The sequence below is a fragment of the Cavia porcellus genome, unplaced genomic scaffold (genome assembly GCF_034190915.1).
Source record: "Cavia porcellus strain 051 isolate PalLab524CR breed Dunkin Hartley unplaced genomic scaffold, mCavPor4.1 scaffold_9, whole genome shotgun sequence".
In the NCBI taxonomy this organism is placed as follows: domain Eukaryota; kingdom Metazoa; phylum Chordata; class Mammalia; order Rodentia; family Caviidae; genus Cavia; species Cavia porcellus.
In genome coordinates this window covers 92412934-92439733 of record NW_026947492.1, presented here as the reverse complement: position 1 = coordinate 92439733, position 26800 = coordinate 92412934, and the positions used below count along the sequence as shown (strand labels likewise).

Here is a 26800-nt window from a genome sequence, read left to right as displayed (position 1 = left end):
AGGCTTTCTTTATGCAAGGAATAGTCACACTCAGGAGGCCTCCACCAAGAGCCTCCCAAAGGCTCCATCTCCTAATGCCATCACCTTGTGGACTGGGACTTCATCGTGGGAACCCAGACAGTCAGACTATAGCACAGGCTGACACAGAAAACTCAAGATCAGAAGTGTAAATAAGGACTAATACTTATCCTAAACTGCAGAAGTGAAAGGAGCAATGGGTCTTCACTCACTGACTGGGTGAAACAGTCACCCACTGTCTATTCCTGGCCAAAAATTAACATGGAAAGAGAAATGGAACTCGGCTTCTTACTCAGGGACAGAGAATAACCTAGAAATGTATTAGAGGAGCAACAAGGGGATTATTCACTTCCCAACCAGACTGTTAAAAAAAAAAACCAAAACAGGGGCTCAGGGTGTGACTCAGTGGTGGAGTGCGTGTTTAGCATGTGTAAAGCCTTGGGTGAAAGAAAGAAAGAAGCCAGCCAGCCAGCCAGCCAGCCAAAATGGAAGGAAGAGTAATGCATGACAATCACTGTCTCTAGTAACAGAATGCACACTGACAAGAGAAATCCTGTAGTTCAAAGTTTAATAGCACAAAGCTTTCTCCAAATGGGGGAAATTAGAGAAAGAACTGGTAAGATAAAGCTTCACATCCACGTAATGAGGAAAGACGCTGTGTAAGAGGAAGCAATACTCAGGAAGGGAGCAAGGCAGACATGGGAACAAACCCGACTCCATCCCTCACTAGCTATACAATCTTAAACAAATTGTTTAAACTCTTGGAACCCTGTCTACCTCCAAAATGAAGATGAGAACATCTAACAGTTTTGATCCTTGAAAAAATGCAAATTAGGGCCAGGGATTTAGCTCAGTGGTGTGAGCGCCTGCCTGGCAAGTGTGAGGTCGTAAATTCGATCCCTAGTACCAAAAAAAAAAAAAAAAAAAAGTACATTAAAGTAGGTAAAACATTTAGGAGTATATCTGACATTCAATAAATAGTAGTTATGATATTTCTCATTCCAGATATTTTTATAGCACCAAAAATATCAAAAGGGCCCAAGAGGTAGGGGTTTGGGGTAGTCATACAACACTTGCTACCATAGTGAAGACCTTGGTTTTGATTCCCAACACTGGGGAGAAAAAAAAAGGGGGAGCAGTTGCAGATGAATCAGAATCTAGTAATTTCCCCCCCCATAAACAATCAGCCATTTCAAAGCAGCACCTCAGGAGCCAGGTGAAGGCGCACACACCTGTACTACCACTGAGTTCAAGATCAGCCTGCATTAACAACACAGCAGGACCCTGTAATAAAAAACTAAAAAAAAAAAAGAAGGAAAAAAAAAAAAAACCACACAAAAACAAAATGAACCAAAAAAAGGCCTGAGAATATCTAACATATAAATCTAAATAGATATCTTAACTCAAATAATTCAAATTTAAAAAATGTTTTCAAAACTACAGTTCACTGATTTCTGAATTTTTAAAAAACATTTTTTTCAACAAGGTTTTACTATGTAATGCTAACTGGCCTCCACCTTGTTGTACTCCTGCCTCAGCCTCCTAAATGCTAGGATTACAACCAGAGGCCACCAACCCAGCTTGACTAATCTATGTAATCTAAAATCAATTCATTGAATATAAACAGCATTTTATTTTGTTTAACAATCGGGGCTGGGGAGGGTTTGTTTGTTTGTTTGTTTGTTTGTTTTTGTCTTTTTGAGACAGGGTTTCATAGTGCAGTTCAGGCTGGCCTTGAGCTCACTTTGTAGCCCAGGCTGTCTTCAAACTCACAGTGATCCTCAGCCTCCCAAGTGCTGGAATTACAGGCCTGTGCCACCACATCTGGCCCCAGCATTTGTTTTTAAATGGGATAAAAGAGAAGATACAGCAGCAGACAGAGTATGTTAGTTGTGTATATACAGGATCATGATATAAAATACTCTTCTTTTTAAGACAGGGTCTCGCTATGTGGTTCAGGCTGGCCTTGGGCTCACTTCAGGTTGGTCTAGAGCTTATAACAATCCTCCTGCCTCAGCCTCTCAAGTGCTGGGACTACAGGAGTGTGCCACCATGCCCCACCCTAAAATACTCTTCTGATTGTAGTTTGAGGTAAAAAAATTTTTGAAAGATAGTAAAGTAAAATCTTAGACAACAAGATCCTCTCTGTTAAGGAAACAAGAATATCAAAATCTTTTTTTTTTTTTGATAACCAAAATCTTATTTAGAACCAATCATATAGGTGATAGCAGAATACAGGTCTTCCTACAATGCCCATATCGTAATCCTTGGTAATTATGACTATGTTAGCTTACCTGGCAAAGGGACTACACAGATGTAATTAAAATAAAGACCCCAGGATTGGAAAATTATATTAGTAGTGTTGCTCTAACCTAACGACACTGGACCTTAAAAGCAGAGAAACTTTTCAGCTATAATCAGAGGGAGATCTGACTACAGAATCATTACAGACATGCAATATGCTGGCTTTGAAGAAAAAGGAGATCAAGAGCTAAGGATTTATGGTGACTTCTACAAACTTAAAAAAGAGGAAAAGAGGGTTTGATGCTTGTAATCCTAGCACTCTGGAGGCTGAGGCAGGAGGATCACTGTGAGTTGGAAGCCAGCCTGGGCAAACCAGTGAGTTCAAAGAAGAGCCTAAACTACATAGTGAGACTCGTCTCAAAAAAAAGGGAAAAAAATGGAAGAGAAAAAAGATTCTCCTCTAAAACTGCCAGGAAAGAACAAAGACCTACTAATACCTTGATTTTAGCCCAAGTCAAATGTTCTTTTTTTTCTTTCTTTCTTTCTTTCTTTCTTTTCTTTCTTTTTTTTTTTATACCAGGGATTGAACTCATTACCTCATACTTGTTAGGTATGCACCTAGACCACTGAGTTAAATCCCTGGCCCAAAATGTGCATGTTTTTAAACTAAGTTTGTGGTAATTTGTTACTGTGACAATAAAAAATTATCAGAAAAATTATCAGAAAAATCAGTTGTAATATACCAACTTAAATTTCTTCAGAAACCCTAAGTCATCAATAGCTAAAAATCAGGAAATAAATAAGAAATGAGGGGCCAGGGATTTGGCTCAGTGGCACAAGTACCTGCCCGGCAAGCACAAGGGTTTAAGTTGGATTCCCAATACCAAAAAAAAAAAAAAAAAAAAAGAAGAAGAAGAAAAAGAAAAGAAATGAGAAATTATGATTTTGTAGCTCTCTAGGACCAAATAACTAATAGTTGAAATAATGCAACAAAACTAAAGGATATTATTCTTACCATAGGTATCCATGGAATATCTGAAATGTGGGAAACACATATTTACATTCTTGAGTTCTTCTATAGTTAAATCCCTGAACTTGTACTGAAAAGACAAAAATGAATAAAAATAAAGAATAAAAATAAAGCTATAAGCAACACAACCATTATAGTTAACACTTTCACATTTGCCAGGTGGCAGGCTTTAGAGCTTTACAGATGTAAAAAGCATGTGACTTAATATTTTAATTAGAACATAAGTTTAGTGGGCCGATTTCTTATTTTTCTACTGTAAATGTGCACATTAGTGTAATAGCTGGCTGTGCCCTGCAGTACCTTTCCCTGAGAGATACGTGAAGCAATCTTTGTGTTTACCCTCTTGGTACAATGAATAGCAAGGACTGTGCATGTCTATAAGAGAGGCTAAACAGGATTTGGATCCACCTCTACATTCCGGCTAACTAGTTTTGCATATGTCTACTCAGGCATCACAGAGGGTTCAACAGACCTACGATACTCCAGGATTTGTGTTTTTAAAAAAGTATTCTTTTGATTCTTCTGGTAAAATTAGCCCAGTACAATGGCACATGAAATCCAGGTCTGCAAGTTTTAGAGGCGATCAAAAGTGAATCACCAGATTACTCATGCATGGATGATGAAATGATCATTATCGTAAAACATACATATTTGTAACAGGAGAGTGGTGTGGGTGGGTGCTGATGCTGATGATAATGACAACCACTTTGATGCTGGCCTTGTGGGCCAGTGTTCCTGTGACAGTGAAATGGAGCAAGAATCGACTGGCACAGACACAGAGAATGCAGGCTTCCTTGACTCAAGACGAGGAAGAAAACAGCAACCTGAGTAAATACTTGACTCATTGAAAAATGGCTACACAACCAAATGGATGACCCAATGTTAGAACAGGTCCAAAAATACAATCAAGGCCTTGGGAAGAGCAAAGCATTGGACAGAATGCCAGCTCTGCCATTCAATGTTGGAAATTGTAGCAGATGAAATGCTACAAGATGCTGTGAAATACACAAAGGCTGAAATGCAGGTAAAATGTTCTGTAAACACCAACAGTCATATTCAAAAGTGATACCTCACTAGCTAAACTGAATTCATAGGTTTGCCACACTTGGCACAGATTTCTCCTGGTCAGCTCAGGAATGTAAAAGACTTTTCAAAAAGCCATGAGTCAAAATACGGCAGTTTGCCATATTTATGTCCTTATAGATGAAAAGACTTCCTATGCTTTCAGTTTAGACATTTATCCTGGAACTCGGCCATCAGGTCCTTATTCATACAGTAACAAACTGAAACATGTTGTGAACACTGGTGACATTCAATTTACCAGTTTCCAATCCATGTAACATCTGCTAACAGAGTACAAGTTGACTAGCACAGGAACTGCAAATGAAATGTTGCAATTTCAAAACAGCAAAGGTATAATACAATCTTTGGATTTCAGAAAGATAGAACATTGGCCGCATTTATGACAAAGAAAAGCAAACTGGTGCTGCTGATGCCAACATTTCACCATGATGGAAATACTACTAATAGGGAAACCTCACCAAGACAGAAGCCTGAGATGGAAACTTTGAACACAAAATTCAATGTAAAGCAGACACTGTTGATGAGTTAGGCAGTAAGTATGATGTCACTTTACACACAATGGCCAATCATGTTTTACTCAACCCTAAACATGTATGGCAAAGTTTGATGGCTTACAAAGAAAATAACAAGAACGAAATTACATGGACAAATTTTCTTAAGAGGATTGAAACTGTAGCTCCTAAGACATCATTTACAGCAAAGGAAAAACAAAATTTCTCTGCCAGGGAACTACACACAAAAAAACTGTGGAGCGGGGGTTGGGGATTTAGCTCAGTGGCATAAGCGCCTGCCTTGCATGCAGGCAGTCATGAGTTCGATCCCTGGTACGGATAAAAACAAAAAAGACAAAAAAAAAACCTGTGGAGCATACTGCTGAGCTAACAGGTAAACAGCATCACACGGACCTACTACAACAGGAAAACATAAAAGGATATTAACTGTGCTATACTAGAAAGTACAGGAAAACAAAACATATGTGTTAGCAGTATGTGTAACACCTGTGCATGGAACTTGCAGATGACACCTGGAGACTGCCTTGGGTGCGACAGAGGAAGCAAAGCTTATTTCTGTCTATGGCAAACTTTCATTTGTGTTTACACTGTAGTTTACATAGGTCTTTATTTTTGATGTTATCTTTTAGGTTTTGTAAACAAGCAAACACTTGATGTGAAAATGTTGATGTCTCTTCTAAGCACTCATTACATATTTGATGCTGTTTAGCATCTAATTTCCCTGCTAAATGCATGTTGTACAGATAGTAGGAAGCTAGCTTGTGACAAAACAGGAAGAAGAGAGAGGTGCCCAGACTGCTACACAGGAAAGGAAAGCCAAGTACACCAGCAGTCGGTGTCAGCAGTCAGTGTAAGCGAGATGTGTGCATGGAGCATGCAGCTGTCACGTGTGAAGGCTGCCTTGGGTGTGACAGCTGAAGCAAAGCTTATTTTTGTGCCACAGTTCTATTGGTATTTTCACTGTAGTTCACTAGGAATTTATTTCTGTTGTTACCTTACAGGTTTTGTAAGCAAGTTCATCGCTGATATGAGAAAGTGAAAATCTATTCTAAATGTTCAATACATATTAAGAATTTAACAATTTCATTGATATTTTATGTTCCAGTTAACTACACACTGTATAATAAGAACCTTGCACCAAAACAGCAAGACCATTAAAATGTCAAGTATGTTCTACAAAAGGCCAGGAAAGATGTGCTGTCAGTGTGCTGCGTGTGTCTGCAACATGCTTTTACCATGTGTGCAGACTGCCTTAAGTGTGATAATTGAAGTACAGATTATTTGAGGGGGGGTGCTATTGGTATTTTCATTTTAGTTCATATAGGAATTTATTTCTGATGGTTTTTTTCAGGCTTTGTACACCAAAACCAGTCGATCTTGAAATTTTGCTTATTTTATACTTAGTAAATATTAAAAACATTTTATTTTTGTGATCTTTTTTCCTGTTAGCTTTTCATTGTTTAATAAACTCATAAAATTAATAATTCATCAAGGGGTAGAAATATTCTACGCCTTGATGATAAAATTAGTTTTATGCTCCAAGGGCTACACCATGCCCCTAAGAGGTAGGTAGTTTACAACTGTTCTTTTTTTAAAAGAAAATAAATGCTAGAGAAAGTAATTTGCTGAGTCAGAAAGCAAGTAGGGAAGTCAGAGCTGAAAGTAGGAACCTGGGCCTATAATTACTAAATCAAACTTCCTGAAGGTATCCAAACATCTCTGGCAGGGTTTGGTGTTTTTTTTTTTTTTTTTTTTTTTGAGACAGGGTCTCACTATGCAGTTTAGGCTGGCCTTGAGTTCACACTGTAGCCCAGGTTGGTCTCGAACTCCCAATGATCCTCCTGCCTCAGCCATGCCCAGCATTTTTTTTTTTTTTTCAGGCAGGTTTAAGACCCAGGTCAGGATGGTGAGACCTTTCTCACCGCCATTCAAGGTCTAATTGTGTTCTGAATGTCTCATTTATGGGAGACACCTGGACTTTCCCCCACCCTCTGGGTCCCCCATCCTGCTCTTGAAAAGGAAATAAAAGCACAGGTTAAGTGTCCACTGCCAAGTGAAGTTGCCTCTTCTCTCCCAATGTTCTTCCAGAAACATCACCTTGATTGCCAAGTTGGCAAAATCATTTCATTTCTTTGAACTTACTTTCTAAACTCTTTCAAAGAAATAATACTTACTCCCTAGACTTATGATGAGGATTAAATAAAAGGAAAAGAGGAAATGGGAGAGCCAAGCAGAACTAAGAAACTTAAATTTTAAACCAGGCTTGGTGGTGCTAGTAGTCCCAGCTACTAGCGAGGCTGAGGCAAAAGATTACGAACTAGAGGCCCGCGTGGCAATTTACCACAACCGTAACTCTAAAGCATTTCTTGTCAAAAACAGAAAGGAGATGGGGATATAGCTCAGTGGTAGAAAGGCTGTAAAGCATATATGAGAGTTTATTCCAAATAAATCAATGAATACATGTTAAAAAAAAAAAAAAAAAAAAAAAAACAAGGCTAGCTGTAGCACTGAAATAGCTACCAAACTGGATAGCACAGACCTCAAATCTTTCCAGCAACATCCCATTTGTCAGTCCTATACTATGTATAAATCTAAGACACTATATTTTTTTCAGTACAGTACTGGAGATTGAACCCAGGGGAACTCTCCCATGAGCTATATCCCTGAACCTTTTCTTTTTTAAGGTGGGGTTGACTATGGTGCCCAAGCTAGCCCTGAATTTGCAAACCTCTTGCCTCACCCTTCTGAGTGGTTGAGATTATAATGTACCACTAACCCTGGCTAAAACCCTAAATCTTAGTTACTATAGTAAAAGTATTAAACAGTAACTGGTTACTATAGCAATTCCCCATCCCAATTCATCTGCAAGAATGTCAAAATTATTCTTGGTCATCTGTCTTTCCAATGAATTGTAGAATCAGTTTGAAAAGTTGCCAGAATACCTGGTGAGAATTTTGACTAGTAATGTATTGACTCTGTAGGTCAATCTGGAGAGAACTGGTACTTTCACATGAAGCTGGGGTATCTATTTAGGTTTTCCTTTATTTGTGTTCAATAAGATTTTTCAACTTCTCCATACAGTTCTTTGGTTCAGTACTGTCCACTTCATAGATTTTTCTGCACTAAAATTATTCCTAGATGCAAAGTTATTATAATATTTGCCTAGTGTAGGGGCTAAGAAACCTCAGAAATAAATGCTGGAAGTCGGGTGTGGTGGCACAGACCTGTAAGTCCAGCAGTTGGGAGGCTGAAAAGGATAGTTGTAAGTTCAAGACCAGCCTGGGCTACAAAGTGAGCTCAAGACCAACCTAAACTGCATAACAAGATCCTGTCTCAAAAAGACCTCCTCCCCAAAATTGCTGGGCTGATTTGTTCCTGATAAGTTTCATTAATTAATTTATACAACTTATAAGGGGGTATAGCTCAGTGGTGGTAAAACATGTGCTTAGAAGGTCCCAGGTTCAATTCAGACCAAAAAACAAGAAAAGCTTCTATGAGCTAGACAGTATGCTATGCACTGATAGTAATTTCAAATTTTCTCTGTTATTGTACTTCCACTCAGAAAACAATTCATGGGCAGGGGATTTATTTAGCTTATCGGCATAAGAGCCTGTCTTGCAAGTGCGCAGTTTTGAGTTCGATCCCTGGTACCAAAAATAAAAGAAAAAAAATTATTTATTTTTCCTTTCATTCCAGTTCTACCAAAACTTTAACAAGTCTTCCCATTGGACAATTCATTTTTTTTTTTTAAACCAGGAAGCAAACTCAAGACTTTGAACTTGCCAGGCAGGCAATGTGCCACTGAGCTACCCAGCCCTGCAGTAATCTTAATGCAGTAATACTCTTTTTGTACAAGATCTACACCTCTCATAGTAGATAAAATCATTCAAATAATTACACATTTTCAATCTTGGGCTTCAAAATCTCCCATATGCCTGACGAAGTGCGAGGTTGTGAGTTGGATCTCTAATACCAAAACCTCCCATAGGCCTGGCATAGTGGCACACTCCTATAATCCCAGCACTTGGGAGAGCTGAGGTGGGAGGATTTTGAAAGTGAGCCCAAGGCCTGCCTAAACTGCATAGCTCTGCCTCAAAAAGACAAAACAAAACAAAAACTCCCATAGATGTAAACTGCCCCCGCATTGGGAGACACAGGCAACTCCAACAAATATAACCAAATGTATGGTTTCTGCACAGAGCAATCTTAAGAAACACTAAAAAAAAAAATTTGAGGAAACTTGTGAAAAGAGGATTTCCTCTGATTGCTTACTGGTGGAAATTCAAAGAGCCTGCACCAAGAAGCCAAAAGAGTCTTCAGATTTCTGATCTAGAAACACACTCTGGTCAGGGCCCAGAAATACAAGGGTCACCCTTTTATTCTTCAACCTTCCAACACCGGGAAGTTCTCTGCACGACTCTCAAGCCCTGTCTTCACTCCCAACTCCACCTTGGTCTTTCACCCACTTACTTAGTACCTAGGTAATTGCCAGACACAGCTGCAGGCAAAAATCATAAGCAAAGATAAAATCACAGTCCTGCCTTCAAAAGAGCTCACGGCAGGAGGAAGGTTTGTAAACAACTGTTCCACGATGTGATAATCGGTATTTCTGAAAACAAGTATCGTGCTAGTGACTCCGTGTCCTAGGGACTGACACAGAATCTGGGCTCACAGAGGACCAGAGCCAGGAGCGAAAAGGCGCGGTCGCAGGGTCAGCGGGGGCCAGTAGCTGCGAGAGGCCAGACAGGAAGGTAACTTAGGAAGAACTGGCGCGAGCGGGAGCGGGGAGGGGGCGCCACGACAGCCCCGGGGTGGCCTCCGACCCCCCGCCAGCCGAGGCCGCTGCTTAGCAGCAACAGAAACGCTACGACGCGGCAGCCCGACTAGAAGAAGAGACACCACGGACCCCGGAGACCCCGGCTGTCCCGGCCGGCAGTTCACACCTTGCCAAGGATCCGCCTCACACCCTCGCAGTCGAACTCCATCTTCCCCCAGGTCCCGGAGCCGGATTCCAGGATCCCAAACCACACACCGTCTTCCGGGTGCGCTCCTGGACGAAAGCCGCCGAGGACCAAAACTCCCGAGCGCCAGGGCCCCGCCTCTTCCCACGCTCAAAATTCCTACTGCTGGATTCCAGCGTTGGTCCGCGCAGCGGGCTCTGCGCAGCTGCAGAAGAGTCTCGCTCTTGAAGCCCGAGGTGACCGTGACTAGAGCGCTATCCACTTCGCCCGAGAAGAGTTGGGGACAGCTGTGAAGAGAGGAGTAGAAAGGACCAGTGTAGAAGCAGGAAAGGAGATGGAAACAACACGCGAGCTTCGGGGAAGATGTGCAGAGCCTTTGAAAAGATCAGGCCCCTTTGCTGAATTTGGGGAAGACGAGGTAGTGGAATTTCGAAAGCAACTTTTAGGCAAATGCAAAGGGAATAGAGTCAGGAGGAGCCTTGCCACTTAACCGCGACGTAGGACAGTAGTGGAGTGGTCAGCGTGGAAGGGGACCTCCGGCAGAGTCGCTGTAACCTGCATGTCGTGGGAACCTGAGATAAAACCCGAATGGAAAAACGGAAAACATTTGGAAACCAGAGAAAGGAGATTGGTGGATAAAGTCAGCTGGAGAAGAAAGATGAGGGAGAGATGGAGGACGCAGTATTCTGGCACTGTTGATTCTGCTGGGTTTGTGAGGTTGTTTACCTACCCTGTGTCCTGAGCTTGGGGCACTCGGCCAAAACGTCGCAGGCCTGATTACTGAATCATCAAGAGGCCAGACAGGAAGGTGACTTAGGAAGGACTGGCACGAAGGTTCTTAGGAAGGTCAGGCAGGAAGATGGTTTATATTTACAGGAAGAACCAAAGACAAGGATGCTGCACTCAACTGGGAGAAAGTGAGAAGCTGGAAGGAGCATTCATTTGAAAACTTTCTGAGCTGCTTTTTGCGAGCTGAGCTGTTTTTCTAAGGCCGAGGATACAGCATTGAACAAAGTAGAAAAAATACCAGCTGTTCTAAGGTTGTCTTTTTATTGCAAAAGGGAGAGAAAAAATAACTGTAATAAGCAAATGTATGCAGCATGGTTGAAAGTGATTGTTATAGAGAATAGATTTTTTAAAGAAGGATAAGGGGACCAGGATAAGTCTCTGTGAGAGGCCTGAGTAAGTATTCAAATTTAAGAGCAACCAAAGCAAAGTTCTAAGAAAAGCAAATGTTTATAAAGAGGCTCAATACAGCAAGGAGACTGTGGTGGCTGGAGCTGAATGAAGTGGGCAAGCAGAAACCGAAGTAAATCAGAGAAAGACACAGGTGTAGAGAAGTGAGCCTTCCGGGGCTGGGATTTAGCTCAGCGGCATAAGCGCCTGCCTTGCAAGCAGGCAGTCATGAGTTCAATACCTGGTACCAATAAAAATGAAAAAAGAAAAAAAAAAAAAAAGTGAGCCTTCCAGTGGGCTCCCTACACATGCAACCTCAGCATCACTTGAAACATGTTAGAAATGCAGATTTTTTTTTCTTTTTTTGTTTTTATCGGTCCAAGGGATCGAACTCACGACTGCCTGCTTGCAAGGCAGGTGCTTATGCTGCTGAGCTAAATCCCCAGCCCCAGAAATGTAGATTCTTAAGCAGGACCTGGTCACACAATCCTACAATCCCTGCACTCGGGGAAATTGAAGCAAGATCACAAGTTTGAGTCCATCGTGGGCAATTTAACAAGGCCCTGTCTCAAAATTTAAAAAAAGATTGGGAATATAGCTCAGTGCAAAGGTCCTGGGCTCAGTCCACAGTTGTGGGGGTGGGAGGATGAGTTACAGGGGGTTTTTAAGTTAATTTTATTGACAAAATCATATATACTTATTGTTTATAACATATTTTGAAATATGCACACACTGGCGGAATGGCTAAATAAAGCTAATTAAAATGAGAAATGTAGATTCTAAGACACATTCAATCAGATTCTAGAGTTAGGCCCAGCAATCTGTCTTTGTGGTGCTAGGCCTCAAGCATGCTAGGCCAATGCTCTACCACTGAAATGTACCTCAACCCTTAGCAATCTATTTTAGGGACTAGGGATTTAGCTCAGTGGTATAAGCACCTGTCTTACAAGCTCAGGGTTGTGAGTTCAATCCCTGGTACCAATTTTTAAAAAAAGCAAGCCATCTATTTTAACCAGCCTTCCAGGTAACTGAAGTGAGAAAGTTAAAGAATCACTGAGGAGCTTTGTAAATAATTTAGGAACCGGGACTGGGGATTTAGCTCAGCGGCATAAGCACCTGCCTTACAAGCAGGCGGTCGTGAGTTCGATTCCCGCTACCAATAAAAAGAGAAAAAGAAAAAAATAATTTAGGAACCTTAGTTTGTGAGTGCCTTCCAGCCAGAGACCAGAACATACCTGTTTGTAGCTTGAAACGAAATGGTAATGCAGGCCTGTAATCCCAATACTGGGAAGCTAAGGCAGGAGGATTGTGAGTTCAGAACCATCCTGGGTTACACAGTGAGTTCCAGGACAGCCTGGACTACATAGTGAATCCCTCTTTCAAAAAACGAGAGAGGAACCAGGTATAGTGGTGCATACCTGTAATCCCAATACTGGGAAGCTAAGGCAGGAGGATTGTGAGTTCAGAACCATCCTGGGTTACACAGTGAGTTCCAGGACAGCCTGGACTACATAGTGAAATCCCTCTTTCAAAAAACGAGAGAGGAACCAGGTATAGTGGTGCATACCTGTAATCCCAGCGGTCAGGAGACTGGGGCAGGAGGATTGTTGTGAGTTCAAGACAAGCTTGGGCTATAAAGTGAACTCAAGGCCAGCCTGAACTGCATAGCAAGGCCCTGTCACAAAAAGACAGAAAAATGAGTTTATTACTCCTAATAAGAAAGCAAGCACCAGGGAGAACCATGGGGACGTCTCAGTAGACTTTAAGGTTTGGACAGTTTGGGGGAAACTTTAAGGAAACAAGTCCTCATTCTGGATCTTGTGCCTTCAGAAAGCAAGGACATTTCTGTGACTGGAATATGTCAATGAACCTTTTGAGAGGGACATATATGAGTGAGGCAAAAGCTATAACTGGTAAAGAAGCAGCAGTCGCTTGTATTAGCAGAAAGAGGAGGATACTTGGTATTTTGTCAAGCACAGTGACTGTCCTTATCTTGTTTAGATAGAATTATGAAGCGGCCCTCTTGTGTTCCACTTTCTCGTGGTCTGAGTGGACATGTCTGCTGCCGGTGTTGAGATTGTTTGTAGCCAACAGAAGGATAACCTGGCTTAGCTGTGAATGCCAGGCCCGTTTCTGACAACACCAAGGCCCAGCAGTGTCAGACCAGCTCCTCATGTCAGGGCTGCTTTTTTCTTTCTCAGCCTTTTGCTCTGCAAGATGAGCCACTGGAAGGTTTTGAACAGAAGAGTGATGACCTGACTGAGGTGTTTTTTTTTTTTTCTTTTTGTGGTGTTGGAATAGAACTCAGGGCCTTATCCATACCACTGTGCTACCTCCTGGCCCTTCTGATTGGGTTTCAGAATAACTGACTGCTGATCAGGGAAGGGTCAATAGCTCGGGCTTAGACTGGGGCAAGGGTGGAAGCCAGGAGGCAGTGTAGGAGGAAGATGAGAGGTGAAGGATAAGATATGGCATAGTAAAAGAGACCTATTAAACGCTCCTCAACTAGATCTGACAAACCTTAGAAACAGTTAAGATTTCCAGGAGATCCAAGATCAAACATCCTACCAGAAATTTATTAACCAGGGAAAAGGTAGCAAGTTAGCAGTGAGGACTGAAAAAATTTCTTCCATTTTTTTACTTAAGAGCCTTTTACAGAAGAGACCTTTCATTCAAACCAAACCACCAGTTCTCTTCTGGGGTAGTAACCATGGACATTTTTTTGCATATCTGTATATGTGCATACATGCACTTCATTTCCTGGGTGGAAGATACTTTGCTAAGAGTTTTATGTGCTAGACAGGCATGGTGGCACATTGTAATCCTAGCATTTGGGAGGCTGGACTAGGAAGATCACCATGAGCTCAAGGCCAGCCTGGGCTACATAAGCAAGTTCAAGGCCAGCTTGCACTACACAGTGAGACCCTGTCTCAGGAAGAAAAAAAGAGCCCTAAAATAAAAAAGTTTTTTTGTGGTACCAGGGATCAAACTCAGGACCTTGAGCTTGCCAGGTAAGCACTTATGCCACTGAGCTAAATCCCCAGTCCACAAAAAAGAGTTTTATGTGCTTTATCTTAATCTTTACAAAGGTTTATGATCTGGATAGGGCTTTTAACCTCAGCTTTACTGATGAAGAAACTGAGGGTTAGTATGGTATTACTTATTGTATGGTTTCTAAAATCCTGTTGAATAAAGGTGTATTAGTGGTGGCACACATCTGTAATCCCAGCACTCAGAAGGCTAAAGCAGGAAGATTGTCACTAGTTCAAAACCAGCATAGGCATCATAAAAATAAAGATGTATTAGATTAGTGATTGCTTTTGGATGAAAGGGGTAAAAAGATTACAAAATTAAATATGTGTACTGACTTGAACATGCACATCAATTTCAAAAAAATTTATGTGTGAAAAAGTGTAGACCTTAAAATAAAGGATATGTCATATAGCTGGCTCCACTTTACAGACATGGGAACCAGAATCTCAGGCAGGTGAAAGTATGCGAGGGGATGTCAGAAACCGTATTCTTTATGCATGATATCTCCTCTCCCTATCTATGATAACTGTGGTGAATCTTTGTGAGCACTTGCCTAGCATGCATGAGGCCCTGGGATTCAATCTGCAGCATCACTAGTGATAGTAATAATTTAGGACTTTTGTACCCATTGGTATTTCATTACAAAATGAAGGTGTGTACTGCAGGTATTATTTTTTTGATTTTTGATTTTTGGTCTGTTTTTTTTTTTTTTTTTTTTTTTTTTTTGGTACCAAGAATTAAACTCATGGCCTTGCACTTGCCAGGCAGGCATTTATGCCACTGAGCTAAATTCCCAGCCTCAGGTATTGTTTTTTTTTTGTTTGTTTGTTTTTTGTTTTTGTTTTTTTTTTTTTTTTGGTCTTTTTCCTTTTCATTGGTACCAGGGATCGAACTCGTGACTGCCTGCTTGTAAGGCAGGCGCTTATGTAGCTGAGCTAAATCCCCAGCCCCCAGGTGTTGGTTTTTTTAAGCTTCCCTCCACTCTTCCCCAACTTCCACCCTGGCTGCTCTCCTGAAATTGGTGCTGTTAGATCCTGGCATCTAAAGAATCTGTAATGTTCACTCTTCTCCAAGCAAGTTGTATTCTTTTTCTTTTTCTTCCTTTTTTTTTTTTTTTTATACTGGGGATTGAACTCACAACTTTGTGTTTGTCAAGCAGGCACTTACGCCCCTGAGCTAAACCCTGGCCCACAGGTTATGTTCTTTTTCTTTTCTTTTCTTTTCTTTTTTGGTAGGAGGGAATCAAACTCATGACCTTGTACTTCTCAGGCAGGTGCTTATGCCACTGAGCCAAATTTGTGGCCCCAACAAGGACTTTTCTGAGATAATCAAATTTTTTCCACACTGATTGTGATGGTGGTGATGGTTAGAAGATTAATATAGTTCTCAAACTCTTGAACTTTTTGAGAACTTAAACTAGACATGGATTATATTAGAATTTTATGTAAATTATACTTCAATAAAGATTATTAATTAAAAAATGTGTAGGATTGTTTTGTTTTTATCTTTTTTGGGGGACGGTCTTTTTTTTTATCGTTTTGAGACAGAGTCTTGCTATGCAGTTCAGGCTGGGCTGGAGCTCATTTTGTAGCCCAGGCTGGTCTCAAATTCAAAATGATCCTCTTGCCTCAGCCTCCTGAATGCTGGGATTACAGGTGTGCACCCCGGTGTGTGTGTGTGTGTGTGTGTGTGTGTGTGTGTGTGTGTGTGTGTCTTTTTGAGACAGGGTTTCACTATGTATTCCCGTCTGGCCTTCAACTCATTAAGTAACCCAGGCTGGATTCAAATTTGCAGTGATCCTCCGGCTTCAGCGTCCCAACTGCTGGGATTATATACATGAGCCACTGCATCCAGCACATGTAATCAGTTCACCCAGAGGGATCTCTATGAGATATTGTTATAGGAGAAAAACAAGTTGTTTGGTAACAAGCAGAATATGATCACCTTTGATACCACCACAGTGGAGGAAAACCTTCTTGATCTTTGTGTGGAACGATGTTTGCAAGTTCTGGAAGTCTTTGGCAGAAGGATACACTCCAGGCTGGTAATGTGGGTCACACTGAGGGGGCCGAAATTGAGGGAAAAAGTATTACATTTTTCCCTATATGTCCCTGGATGTTTTCCAATGAACACTATTATTTTCACAATTAAAAATAGTAAAAATAAAAGGGAAACAAGAATAATATATATGCAGATGTGTCTGTGGGAAGAACTCTGCAGAAGGAAGAATCAGCCTGGTGACTGCAAGGAAATTAAAGGGAACAAGGTACAATTGTTAGACTTTACAAAAGGAAAAAAATCTTACATGACATCTGAATGGCCATTCTTGTAGTGGGGCAGGGACTAGAAACTAGAATGCAGTGCACGGAAAACAGGTGCAGATTGGAAGGAAGGGCTCTGAGTGGGGCCCACTTGTTTAGGAATCTTGATCATAAAGGGAAATCTGTAAACAGTACAGTTAGGGAGTGAGTCACCGAGCAATTGGAAACAATGCCCACCACCACCTCCTAGCACTGAAGATTGAACTCAGGGCCTCATGCATGTTAGGCAAGTGATCTACCACTGAGCTACATATATCCCAGTCCTTTCATTAGAGACAAGGTCTCCCTAAGTTACCTGTGCTCACCTTAAATTTGTAATCCTCCCACCTCAGGCCACTAAGAATCTTGGATTCCAGGCATGCAATACCATGTGCAGCCCTTGGAGGGTTTTTTGAGGAAAGGACAGGAATTCCTATGGCTTTTTGATGGCGAAGAGAACCAATGAAGAGAAACTGGCCAAAGATGTTCAAGAACGTGGGTAACAAATAGTAGTAAGAAAGCCTTCAGGAGCTGGGGTTATAAACTCATTGTGAGTTCAATCCCAGTACCAAAAAAAAAGATGTATCACTTCCTCAGAATTTAATTTGTTTCATTCACAGCTGCCATAGACCTAGCAACACCTTTCCAAATCCCTGTCTCTAATTAACTTTTAAGTTTATTTATTGAGACAGAATCTCACTTTGTAGTGCAGGCTAAGCTCAAACTTACTGTATAGCCCAGCTAGCTTTAAACTTGAGGCAGTCAACCTGCCTCAGCCTCCCGAATGCTGGAATTTCAGGCGTACACCAACATGGTTAGCTCCTGTCTCTAATTTTAAAAAGGCAACTGAGCCAAAATTTTGACCTAATGTCAAGAATCTGCTGTGTGTCCTCATGCAAGACACTCAGGCTCTGGGCCTCAGTTTTCTCATTGGCAAAACGGGATTAATAATCTCCTTGTCTCAAGGTGTTGCACAAAGATAAGGTACTCAAAGAGCTGCACTTGCTGCTCAGCAACGCGAAACCACATGGCGAGTCTGCACCATCTAACTGATGATGTCACAATACCCCTCTAGACTCCAACTTCTCCATCAGGGAGCTGTAGATCCTTTGGAGCCAAGGAATGGAACTGACATGTGAGACTTCCGTCAACTGAGGAGTTCATGAGCATACTCCTTTGCCAAGATATCGGTGAATGGTCTTTCATCCTGACATTGTCTTAGAAATTGTTTTACTTTTGATCATGATAGTGCTTGGCTGGATGCTTTTCGTTGGACTTGCGTGTTATATGGGCACCTTCCCAGAGGTGATGGTAAGTAATGGTCTCCACATAAATCCCCAGCCGTCAGTTCTAGCTCTGCCTCTGGCTCCTAGCTGGGATGAGGTCTCTCCACTGAGAGTCAGGATGGGATGGCAACAGTGTGGTTTCCCAGGGTGCTGCTCATCCCATAGGAACATCTGTCTTTTAATTTAATTTTTTTTGATACTGGGGATCGAATTCACAATCCCGCACGCACAAGGCAGGCACTTATGCCACTGAGCTAAATCCTCAGCTCCTCTTTTAAATTTTTACTCTCCCCCCCCCTTGATTTATTAACTTCACTTGTTTCAAAATATTATGGGCTGGGTATGGTGGTGCATGGCTGCAACCTTCAGCACTCAGAAGGTGGAGGCAGGAGGATTGCTGTAAATTTAAGGTCAACTTGGGCTACAAAGTGAGTTGAAGACCAGCCTGAACTGCATGAAACCCTGTCTTGAAAAGATTAAAAAGAAAAGAAAAAGAAAGAAAGAAAGAAAAGAACGAAAGAAAGAAAAGAAAAGAAAGAAAAAGAATTTACAAGGGGGAATTTTTAAAAGGGGTCTTGTTGAAGACAGTGCCTGATTCTAGGTTTCAAGCTGAGGAGTTGCTGTAGGAAGGAGAACTATGGGGCTGCGGGGTTTTGAGCAGCTCTTCCAGTCACCACACAGAGGCACTGACCTCTGTGTGGTGACCTCCAATTTTAATTTTTTTGTCTCTTTCAGCCTCCAACTCTAAAGTGGAAACAGAGATATCCTGTTCTGGAGAGCAAAACTCGGCGGAGGAGCTGGGCTTTGGAGGAAGATCTGCCCATGTGAGGACCAGGTGTGTTGGGGGCTGGGTTGTGATTTTCCGAGGACCCTGTGGTGCCCTGGTGTATAAGTGGGAGCGTTTATGCGCCTAGAAAATGCACTGACCTGTGGAAGGGGAGATGTTTGAAGCGCATGCTGGGGACAACTGCTGGGGACAGCAGACCAGCGTTCAAAAGTCTGGTGATAACGACATCCTCTAGGTATTCCTTTTGAACACTTCCCATGTATTATTTTCTCCTCACAGACACCCTACTAGACCAATATTTTTTAATACCAGGATTGGGAGATGGTGAAACTAGAGTTAATAAGAATTTGAGATGAAGTCCTTTTTTTTTTTTTTGTCTTTTTCGGTACCAGGGATCGAACTCACGACTGCCTGCTTGCAAGGCAGGCGCTTATGCCGCTGAGCTAAATCCCCAGCCCCTGAGATCAAGTCCTGACTTTGCAATTTACTCGCCATGTGACTGTGGGAAAGTTGTAACCTGTCTAAACTGGTTCCTTCATCTGGACATAGGAAATATCTGTGTCTTACCGTGTTTGTGAAGATTATATTTAGGAATTCATGGAAGGCATTTAGTGCAAAGCTTGACAGTTGGTATTTAGTGAAATATTCACAAAATAATAAACAATTCAGCAGGCATTTACTGGTAACACCATAATCCACTACCATACAGGCAGCAGTGCACTGTGTCTCGTGTTTTCTCCACTCTGCCTGCCTAAAAAACAGCAGTGGCAGCGGCCCCCCTGGCAGTCCAACTTCGGAGTTTCTTGCTTCTTACTCCGTTTCACTCAATCTGTCTTTCTCAAGAGCAATTCCCATTGTTAGAGAAAACTAACTCTTGATAGTTTCAATAAAATATTGCTTACAGAAGGTCCTCCAAACGGTAGGTAGCAAGCCCCAGTCCCAGGCGTACTGAGAGCAGCAAAGGAAGGTGAGTCTTGTTTTTCTCCAACCCTGTGTCCCAGGGTTTCTGAGACAGCTTAGGTCCAAAGCACTGCGTGTGGGTTTGTTTAGCTGAGCCACTGCCACTTTGTGATCCCGATAAACCACTCAGACTGTTCCAGACCTCACTTCCTCTGGCTGTGAAATTAACGTAATAGACCATCTTTCTTCCCTTCCCAGGGAAGTTATGATGAGGCTTGCCCTGCATAATGCGGTAATTTCTGTTTCATAAAAATGCAAGGTTTTTCTTCTTTAAACAGTCTTAAGCATATAAGTTAACTGCTCAAGGTATACATAGGCAGTTCTCCCAATAAACCCAAGGTTTTGTTTTGTTTTTGGTGTTGCAGTGTTTTTTGTATCAGATTGCATAAAGGCAATAGTTGAACATTTTGATGTTTGCTAAGTTATTAAGGATGTGATGCCAGGTAGGTCCTAAACAGTGGCCACAGAACAAGGCCCTTTGGCTAAGGTTTATTCAGCCCTAACACATCTGGCATCCTGGACCCCCATCCCATTGTTGCTCACTCTGACTGGGTCCCCAGTGTCTCAGGGACTGATGTCATAATTGGTATCTGAGCCCTGCTCCCCAGAATGGCCATGGAGTCATGTTAGTTCAGACTAGACCACAAAGATCCTCAGCCAGGAGCTGCCATGTTGGGCCGCCCATCATTTGGTCTTGCATGAAGACAGCCCATTTCCCAGGCCTCAAGCATAGAACACCACACCTCCTGGAACCACTGTTTCCCCCTGCAAACACCGGCAGCTGAGCAACTCCTACAATGATCGTTGTCTTATGGCTGCTTCTCATTGCAGGAACCATGTGGAAGGGATTTAAATATCCCCCTGGAGGGGTGAGTGTTCTTTCAGCTTTCTTCACTATTCTTACTTTGTTGTCCCCCAGTTTAACATACTAAAGCACAGAAGTCCAAGTCCAGTCATTTCAGAAACAAATACTCCTCTCTGTATTTAAAAACCATATTATTATAGCATCCACTGATTATTATCTACTTCTATTAAATATTCTCTATTTGGAATTGCAAGAGTTCTCAACATTTCACATTTTATTCATATTTTCTGGAGTATTATGTAAGATCTTCAGTGGAGGTAAAGGCTATTTGTGGTCCAGTCGAAGCTTTCAGACTTGGGTGATTAGTCTGTTACATTGATGGCCACTTTTTTTTTTAAGCCAGTCAAATTTAGCATTGGGAGGGGGGAATGTATACTGACTTTAGTAACACTAATGTAAATAAGTTCTGATAACTCACTGCCATCGGACCAGCCATGATGGCCACTTTTATGTGCAGCCTTCCGAACAGTTTCGTCTACTAGCCCACTTCTGCAAGCCCTATTTAATGTTTCTTGAGTAAACACTCATTGGTAAAAAGCAAAGAGACTGGCAGCAGTTCCCACACAGCTGAGCTCTCCTGGCTGAGGCTTTAGGTTAGACAAATCAGACACAGCCAACCCCGGTCGTTGGCAAGAACAGCAATTGCCTCAGCTTACACCTGAGCAACCACTAGACTGGCCTGACATACTTTTCTTTTCTTCTCCATCAGACCCCTGTGGAAATAAGCAAGGATGATCCCGGTGAAGTAATGCAGCTCTGAAGCTTACCTGGCTAGCTGTATAGTTCCTGTTGATGGTTTCACATAAAGTAATTGCATGCTATTTTGTCATATGTAGTTACACACTTGGTAACTACAAAGACTTGGTATTCTGTTAACTTATAATTGGGAGATTCAGGGTGGGAAGGGGGAGTCAGTGGGATATCACTGGGTTCCTTCTGTCAGTGCATCAGATACTTTTCTCTCATTGCTGGGACAACATACTCAACACCCAAAGTTAAGGAAGAAACTATTTAGCTCACAATTTGTGAAGGTTTCAGTCCATAATCAGCAGCTCCAAGGCAGGGTGTCATGGCAGAGGGGCAACAGTTCATGATGGTATCAGACAGCGAAAGCAACAAGAGCAAAACGGGGGAAACATGCCTTTTTTTCTTATATTGGGTGCAGGCTACCTGTCCTAGAGGTGTAGCATTCACACCCCTAATCCCAGCACTAGACAATGAACCAATCTCTAGATTTGGCCACCTCCAAAAAGCCTACCCCTATGACCTGCATGAGGTTTTGGGAGGACATCCAGACACAAACCATGAAGATTAAGATACCTACCTAGTTCAGTTGTTCCCTCTAAGGGCAGAGATTCTCAGATTCTCTAGAGCTCTTTAGACATTTTCCCTTATGCCCTCCTCCTCCTGAGTCCAGGGTTAAGGTGAAGAATATTACAGAAAGTGCTAGACATTCTCTCAGTTTTAACCCTATTGTTCTCTTTTTCATTAACCTTTTCTTAGCTATTTTACTAGGAATCCAAAGCTTACCCCACATGGGAAAAGGTTTAGTATTGAGGACAGACTAAAGTATACTTTTATTTCAACCCTTGTAACTTTCTGAAGCTAAGTATTAGTTTCATTTTACAAAGTAGCAAAATGAGAGGCTTAAGTATCTTGCCTGTATCAAGACTCTGTTGTAGCCAAGATTAAGACCTGAAAGAAAGAAAAAAACTTGCAATCCTCCTGCCTCCCAGACTGCTGGGATTACAGGAATGTCGTCTGGCTTTTTGGGATTGTATCTCCAATTTTGCTACTTAAATGTCGTCCTCATCAGAAAAGTAAAGCTATCTGATGATCCTTTTAGATAAGTAGGTATAGAAACAAAAGCTACCGTAACTGCTTTACTGTCAATATGATGCAAGAAGTTTATAAGATGATGAATGGAATAAGATGTACTAGTAAATCTAGGTGTCCAGACTCCAGGATCTCAGTAAGTCCTTTAAAAGTGGTTTGGAGATTTCACACAGGGACTGGGAACATGGGGATGACCGACATTTACATGCTCATGAGAAATACACCCTTTTTCTGCAAAGCAATCCTTTGGGTACACAGAAAAGATCTTGTTACTTATTTGGAACACATTTGCTTAATTACTTGTAAGTTACTCATTGTGTTGATGTTGGATTGCCCTTTTTATGGAAAATAAAATGAATCCAAATGTCATAAATACAACTGTTAAACTTCTGAACCTTGGGTGCTAGCATCTCTTGTATTTCTTAGCTGACATAGACTCAACACATTGTAGTTAGGCTTTTGTCTACATCTCTGGCTGTGCCCACTGTACCTCACATATATACCCTTCAGGCTTGGCATTTTCTTACAATAGGTGATCAGAACCTACTCATTTTGACAAGATAACAGCTCTGCCTCTTCCTTCCAGTTTGAGCATGGGCCACGAAACTAGACTCCATTGCTCTAACCACCCAACAGCTCTCCTAACGTAGCTGTCTGACAGCATACGATACCCCAAGCTAGCAGTGGACCAGGACAGGGATAAGTGGAAGGGACTGAAAAGATGTGAATGTGTAAGACAGAATGAGCAGAGTGTATTCAGGAGCCAAACCAAAACCAACACACTAATGAGTCAACTGAGATTTCTACCCGGGAAAATGTTTAAGGTGGTAACAGCTCAAAGTTTCAATCAATAAATGCAAACCAATAAAAATATCAATAAAATATTTTAATGCCTACAATTTTTTGTATACATAAATTGTAAAACATTCACCTGTATATGCAAAAGTATATTCTCTTGCAGGTCAACAGCACCAAAAAACAAGCTAAGCTATGTAAAGTTCTTTTAAATTTGATTTGTCCATTATGTAAGACATGATGGATTTAATAACTCCAAAGAAATCTATATTCCATTAATTATACACTAAACACCTGAATATTTATTTCATCACATCCACTCACAAAATAAATAGTAGTCTAATATATTCAGCACACTGAAAATAAAACCACCAGTCTCTCTTCATATATTTATTCTCTTTCCAAAAATGTTTTGGTCTCCTGCTATAATCTCAGAAATGTACTAATAGCTGCTTTTGAGTTATAAAATACAAAATAACAATTTATTTCTTGGAGAAAATCTTGGGGATACCATTTAAAAAATGAAATTTTGACTTCCCACAGACTTTCATTTTTGTCAACAGTCTTTGAACTTTCTCACGGCACACATGTAAGGCCGCCTGTGACATGTGGTACCCTGGCCTCCAAATGGACATAACTGCATTTATAGCTTAGAGAAAATACAAAGACAAGTTCTGAAAGTAGCTTTGAAAGAAAGTGCCCTTTGCTTTAACACAGCAACATCAAAAGCCACTAGGGCTGTGCAATCAGAGCTGTTTTATGAAAACTACTTTCCTTTCACATCGTGTTAGAGAATGCCACACCCACGATCATGTAACATTACAACTATGAAATCACATGACTACATTCGTGAATTAACATTACCCAATAAAAGGCACATCTTCAAATATTAAGAAAATCTGAGGGGCTGGGGATTTAGCTCAGCGGCATAAACACCTGCCTTGTAAAAGCAGGCAGTCGTGAGTTGGATCCCTGGTACCAATAAAAAGGAAAAAAAAAAAAAGAAAATCTGAAAATCAAAACATGGAGAATACATTAAAAATCAAGCACTTAATTTGTAAACTTTGATAAATAACAGCCTATTCCAGTTTCTTCAAAGGCTAGTGATTTTTTCTTAAGAGTGGTCAGGAAGTGCAGAACAATGAAATGGAAGACAAGATTTGGAAACAAGGCCAAGAATAAAACAAAGTCTTTTTTCTTTTTTTAATAAGCCACGAGACATTCTTGTCAATGTCATCACTCATATATGAAATGTACTGAGAAGTGATACACATTACGACTTGACTCTTCCAACCAAGTTCTGGAACTTCTGGGACTCGAGTACAATGGTTCTTTTCTGTACAAATCACTGCACGGAATCATTAACAGCTAGTCAGCTTGTAAGCCACCAGGAATCTTTCAGCTTTGCTAAGGATTGGATTGTAATTAATTTCAGGGTCTGAATACTAAAAAAATATATACCCAAGAAAAATTGTTTAGTGGGGGCACATAAGTGATGACAAAGAAAATAATGTTCCACACCTATTTTATTAAATGAACTATTACACTATCCTTGAATCATTTTCACTGATGGGTGAGAAGTTGATGGGGTTTTCTGCTACCAGTGAAACATCTCTGTGAAGAGTTCAGAGTGTTATTTCTAATGAATGAAGATATATTTCATAGGTTTCAACTTTAAATCCTTGCACTTTCAAAGTCTGAGTGGTAATAGCTCAAAATTCTAAATTCTAAATGAATCAGTCTTTAAGGACTGGGTCAGATGGTCCCATTAAAGGGGGCTGATAATGGTAATCTGCATTCCCAAACTTGAAAAAGGCTTTATGGTAAAAAAGAATACACAAAAATGCCAGGCCTGGTGAACCATAAGGATTCTTAGGGCAACCTCCCTTATTCCTATTTCCCATTCAATGGCTTAAGATACCCAGAACAGTTACTGCAGAATTGTCGTAATGAGCTTAATTCAGCCTGCCTCCAAGCCCTCCACATGTAAGAGTCAATGACAAGTGTTCTCTAGCATCAACGCAGCACGATGCTTCTGCTGCTGACTGTTCTTGTGACTTGGTTTCTCTGAGCCAGATCCTTGGTTAGCCTGACTGGAATGTTTGGAGTGGAGGCTTACGTGATGTGAAGTCTATAGGGATGACTTACAGCAGGGTGAAGACGAAGAAAGTTCCACAGCCCAGGAGAACACCTCCAGGGACACCTCACCTGGTCCACCATGGGGGAGGGGATGAGCTCTTCACAGTGCATAGTTTGGAATCAAAGTGCAATGTGGGCAAAAAGAGAAGGTGTTGCTCCTAATACACACAGATTTAGTTTTTGGTTTTTTGCTATTAATATTAGCTAAGGAATTTAAGCTAAAAATGCAAAGTCATTAATATCAAGAGGCACAAGGGTACCTTGGGATTCCAAAATATTTTTGTGATTGGGAAGAAGAGTAAGGTGGAGAGGAGTCTCACATGTCACTTCCTTATTTTCAAACTATTATTATTTTAAATCTAATATTTGAATAAAATACTTTTCTTTAAATATAAAAATGAATTTTTTAAGATCAGCACAGTGACCTTGTCTGTTTTACACTAAAGTAAACTTAACAGTAAATTGGAAAACTCAGAATATTCTTATACTGGCACAATTTGTATTTTACTGTGGAAAAAAATTTTAAATTGCCTAATCACCTATATAAACAAGAATGCTCAGCATCCAATCCAGAATAATGTAGAATACAGTAATAGTATTCTCACTGCATTTTGTACTTCAAAGTCACAAGGATGACATCCATGTGATAATTTAAAGCATACTCTACATTTTAGATTTCATAATCCAAACATATAGCTTAGCACAGGTCACTTTATTGCTGGCAACGTTCATTGAAGGGCCAGTTTTCTCACAAAGAAGTTAAATTTGGGAGTTGAGAGGTGTCCTACTCACATCAGCAGAATTATGAGTCAAGAGACAATTTTTTTTTTTCCTTTTAAGGAAACAAAGGAACAACAAAAGACTGGCTGACTGGTGAGTGGCCCTGCATTAGAGTGCATAGCTCATCAGGATCAAGGCTGGCATCTGTGGACAGTTCACTTCATAGGGGCACGCAGTGGGCATGACATCATCTGCACTAGAGATTTCACTCTGAGTATTTGAAATACATCCTGCTCAAATGACAGCCTGCAAATGACAATATGCATTCCTTTTCCTTGAGTACTCAAGTATAAATCTAAAACGATAAGGGGACTTCATTCAGTCTGAAGGCAGGAAATCCTTGCAGCAGTGATCCCAGAATTTCACAAAAATAAAAAAGCAGCAGCTAACGTCTCTTCAGCTTCTTGGCCTTTCGACGTTTCATTTCTTCTTCTTCCCGCCGCATTTCTTCTAAGTCCTCTTGCATACCTAGTCTTAAACTATTGAAAAAAAATTTAAATGGCATTCATCAATATACATGAGGTCATCACTTTAAAAGACAAGAATGAAATCAGCTGCGCAAGCACAGGGATGGATTGTGCTGTGCTCTCAAAATGCCCCAAGGCTTTATATCTTTACACAGGCTAGCAGGGACTTTCAGAGGTCACAAATCTGTGGGAGAAAAAACAATCTCACAGCAAACATCTTACCAATTCCATTAAGTTAATAAAAGATAAATAGCATGAGAGCTTTAAAAAATTTCCCATTATCAAAATTCTATGTTTGTTCTTTTTGAATTAGTTTGACTTTTTTTTTTTTTTTTTTTTTGCGATGAGACCTCATTATGTTGCCCAGACTTGGTCTCAAACTCTTGATTCTCCTGCCCTGGCCTCTAGAATACTGGATTTTATGTATGTAACACCAAAGTTTGACACTTTAGCTACCAGTAGTTACAGGAGGAGAGGTCAAGAGAAAAATGTGGTTTAGCATGGTGGTTTGAGATGCGAGTGAACTAC

General features: G+C 41.0%; 3 protein-coding genes across 7 annotated transcripts in view; 1 reads left to right on the top strand and 2 right to left on the bottom strand.

Annotated features, from left to right (window-relative positions):
- Positions 1-10020, bottom strand: part of Uevld (UEV and lactate/malate dehyrogenase domains) — a 47863-nt gene extending 37843 nt beyond the window's left edge. For 2 of the 3 annotated variants that reach the window (XR_010049944.1, XM_003461216.5), the window contains exons 1-2: positions 9831-10020; positions 3278-3362 (exon numbers count right to left, since the gene is read on the bottom strand). Coding sequence is in view for 1 of the 3 variants with exons in the window: in XM_003461216.5 (XP_003461264.1) it covers positions 3278-3362; positions 9831-9872 (127 nt within the window). In the remaining 2 variants the exon portion in view is untranslated. The remainder of the gene's footprint in view (positions 1-3277; positions 3363-9830) is intronic. The other variant, XM_004999450.4, reaches the window with a different exon arrangement.
- Positions 10021-10953: 933 nt separating this feature from the next.
- Misfa (mitochondrial sheath formation associated) lies at positions 10954-22990 on the top strand. 2 transcript variants are annotated; one of them, XM_063256824.1, is made up of 4 exons: positions 10954-17668; positions 18379-18478; positions 20222-20259; positions 20965-22990. In XM_063256824.1, exons 1-2 carry the CDS (start codon positions 17552-17554, stop codon positions 18469-18471), a joined length of 210 nt encoding a protein of 69 aa, XP_063112894.1. In that variant the 5' UTR covers positions 10954-17551; the 3' UTR covers positions 18472-18478; positions 20222-20259; positions 20965-22990. The 2 variants fall into 2 exon arrangements, with proteins under 2 accessions (XP_063112894.1, XP_063112893.1); XM_063256823.1 differs by lacking the exon at positions 20222-20259.
- Positions 22957-26800, bottom strand: part of Spty2d1 (SPT2 chromatin protein domain containing 1) — a 23697-nt gene continuing 19853 nt past the window's right edge. For both annotated transcript variants that reach the window (XM_003461215.5, XM_063256817.1), the window contains exon 6: positions 22957-26284. In XM_003461215.5, coding sequence (XP_003461263.1) covers positions 26191-26284 — 94 coding nt within the window. In that variant the 3' untranslated portion in view covers positions 22957-26190. The remainder of the gene's footprint in view (positions 26285-26800) is intronic.

Excerpts from the sequence above, each read along its gene's own strand:
- Misfa (XM_063256823.1), top strand. The coding sequence starts at position 17,552 with ATGGTCTTTCATCCTGACATTGTCTTAGAAATTGTTTTACTTTTGATC. Across the intron at positions 17,669-18,378 it reads GCACCTTCCCAGAGGTGATG|CCTCCAACTCTAAAGTGGAA; the intron begins GTAAGTAATGGT and ends TGTCTCTTTCAG.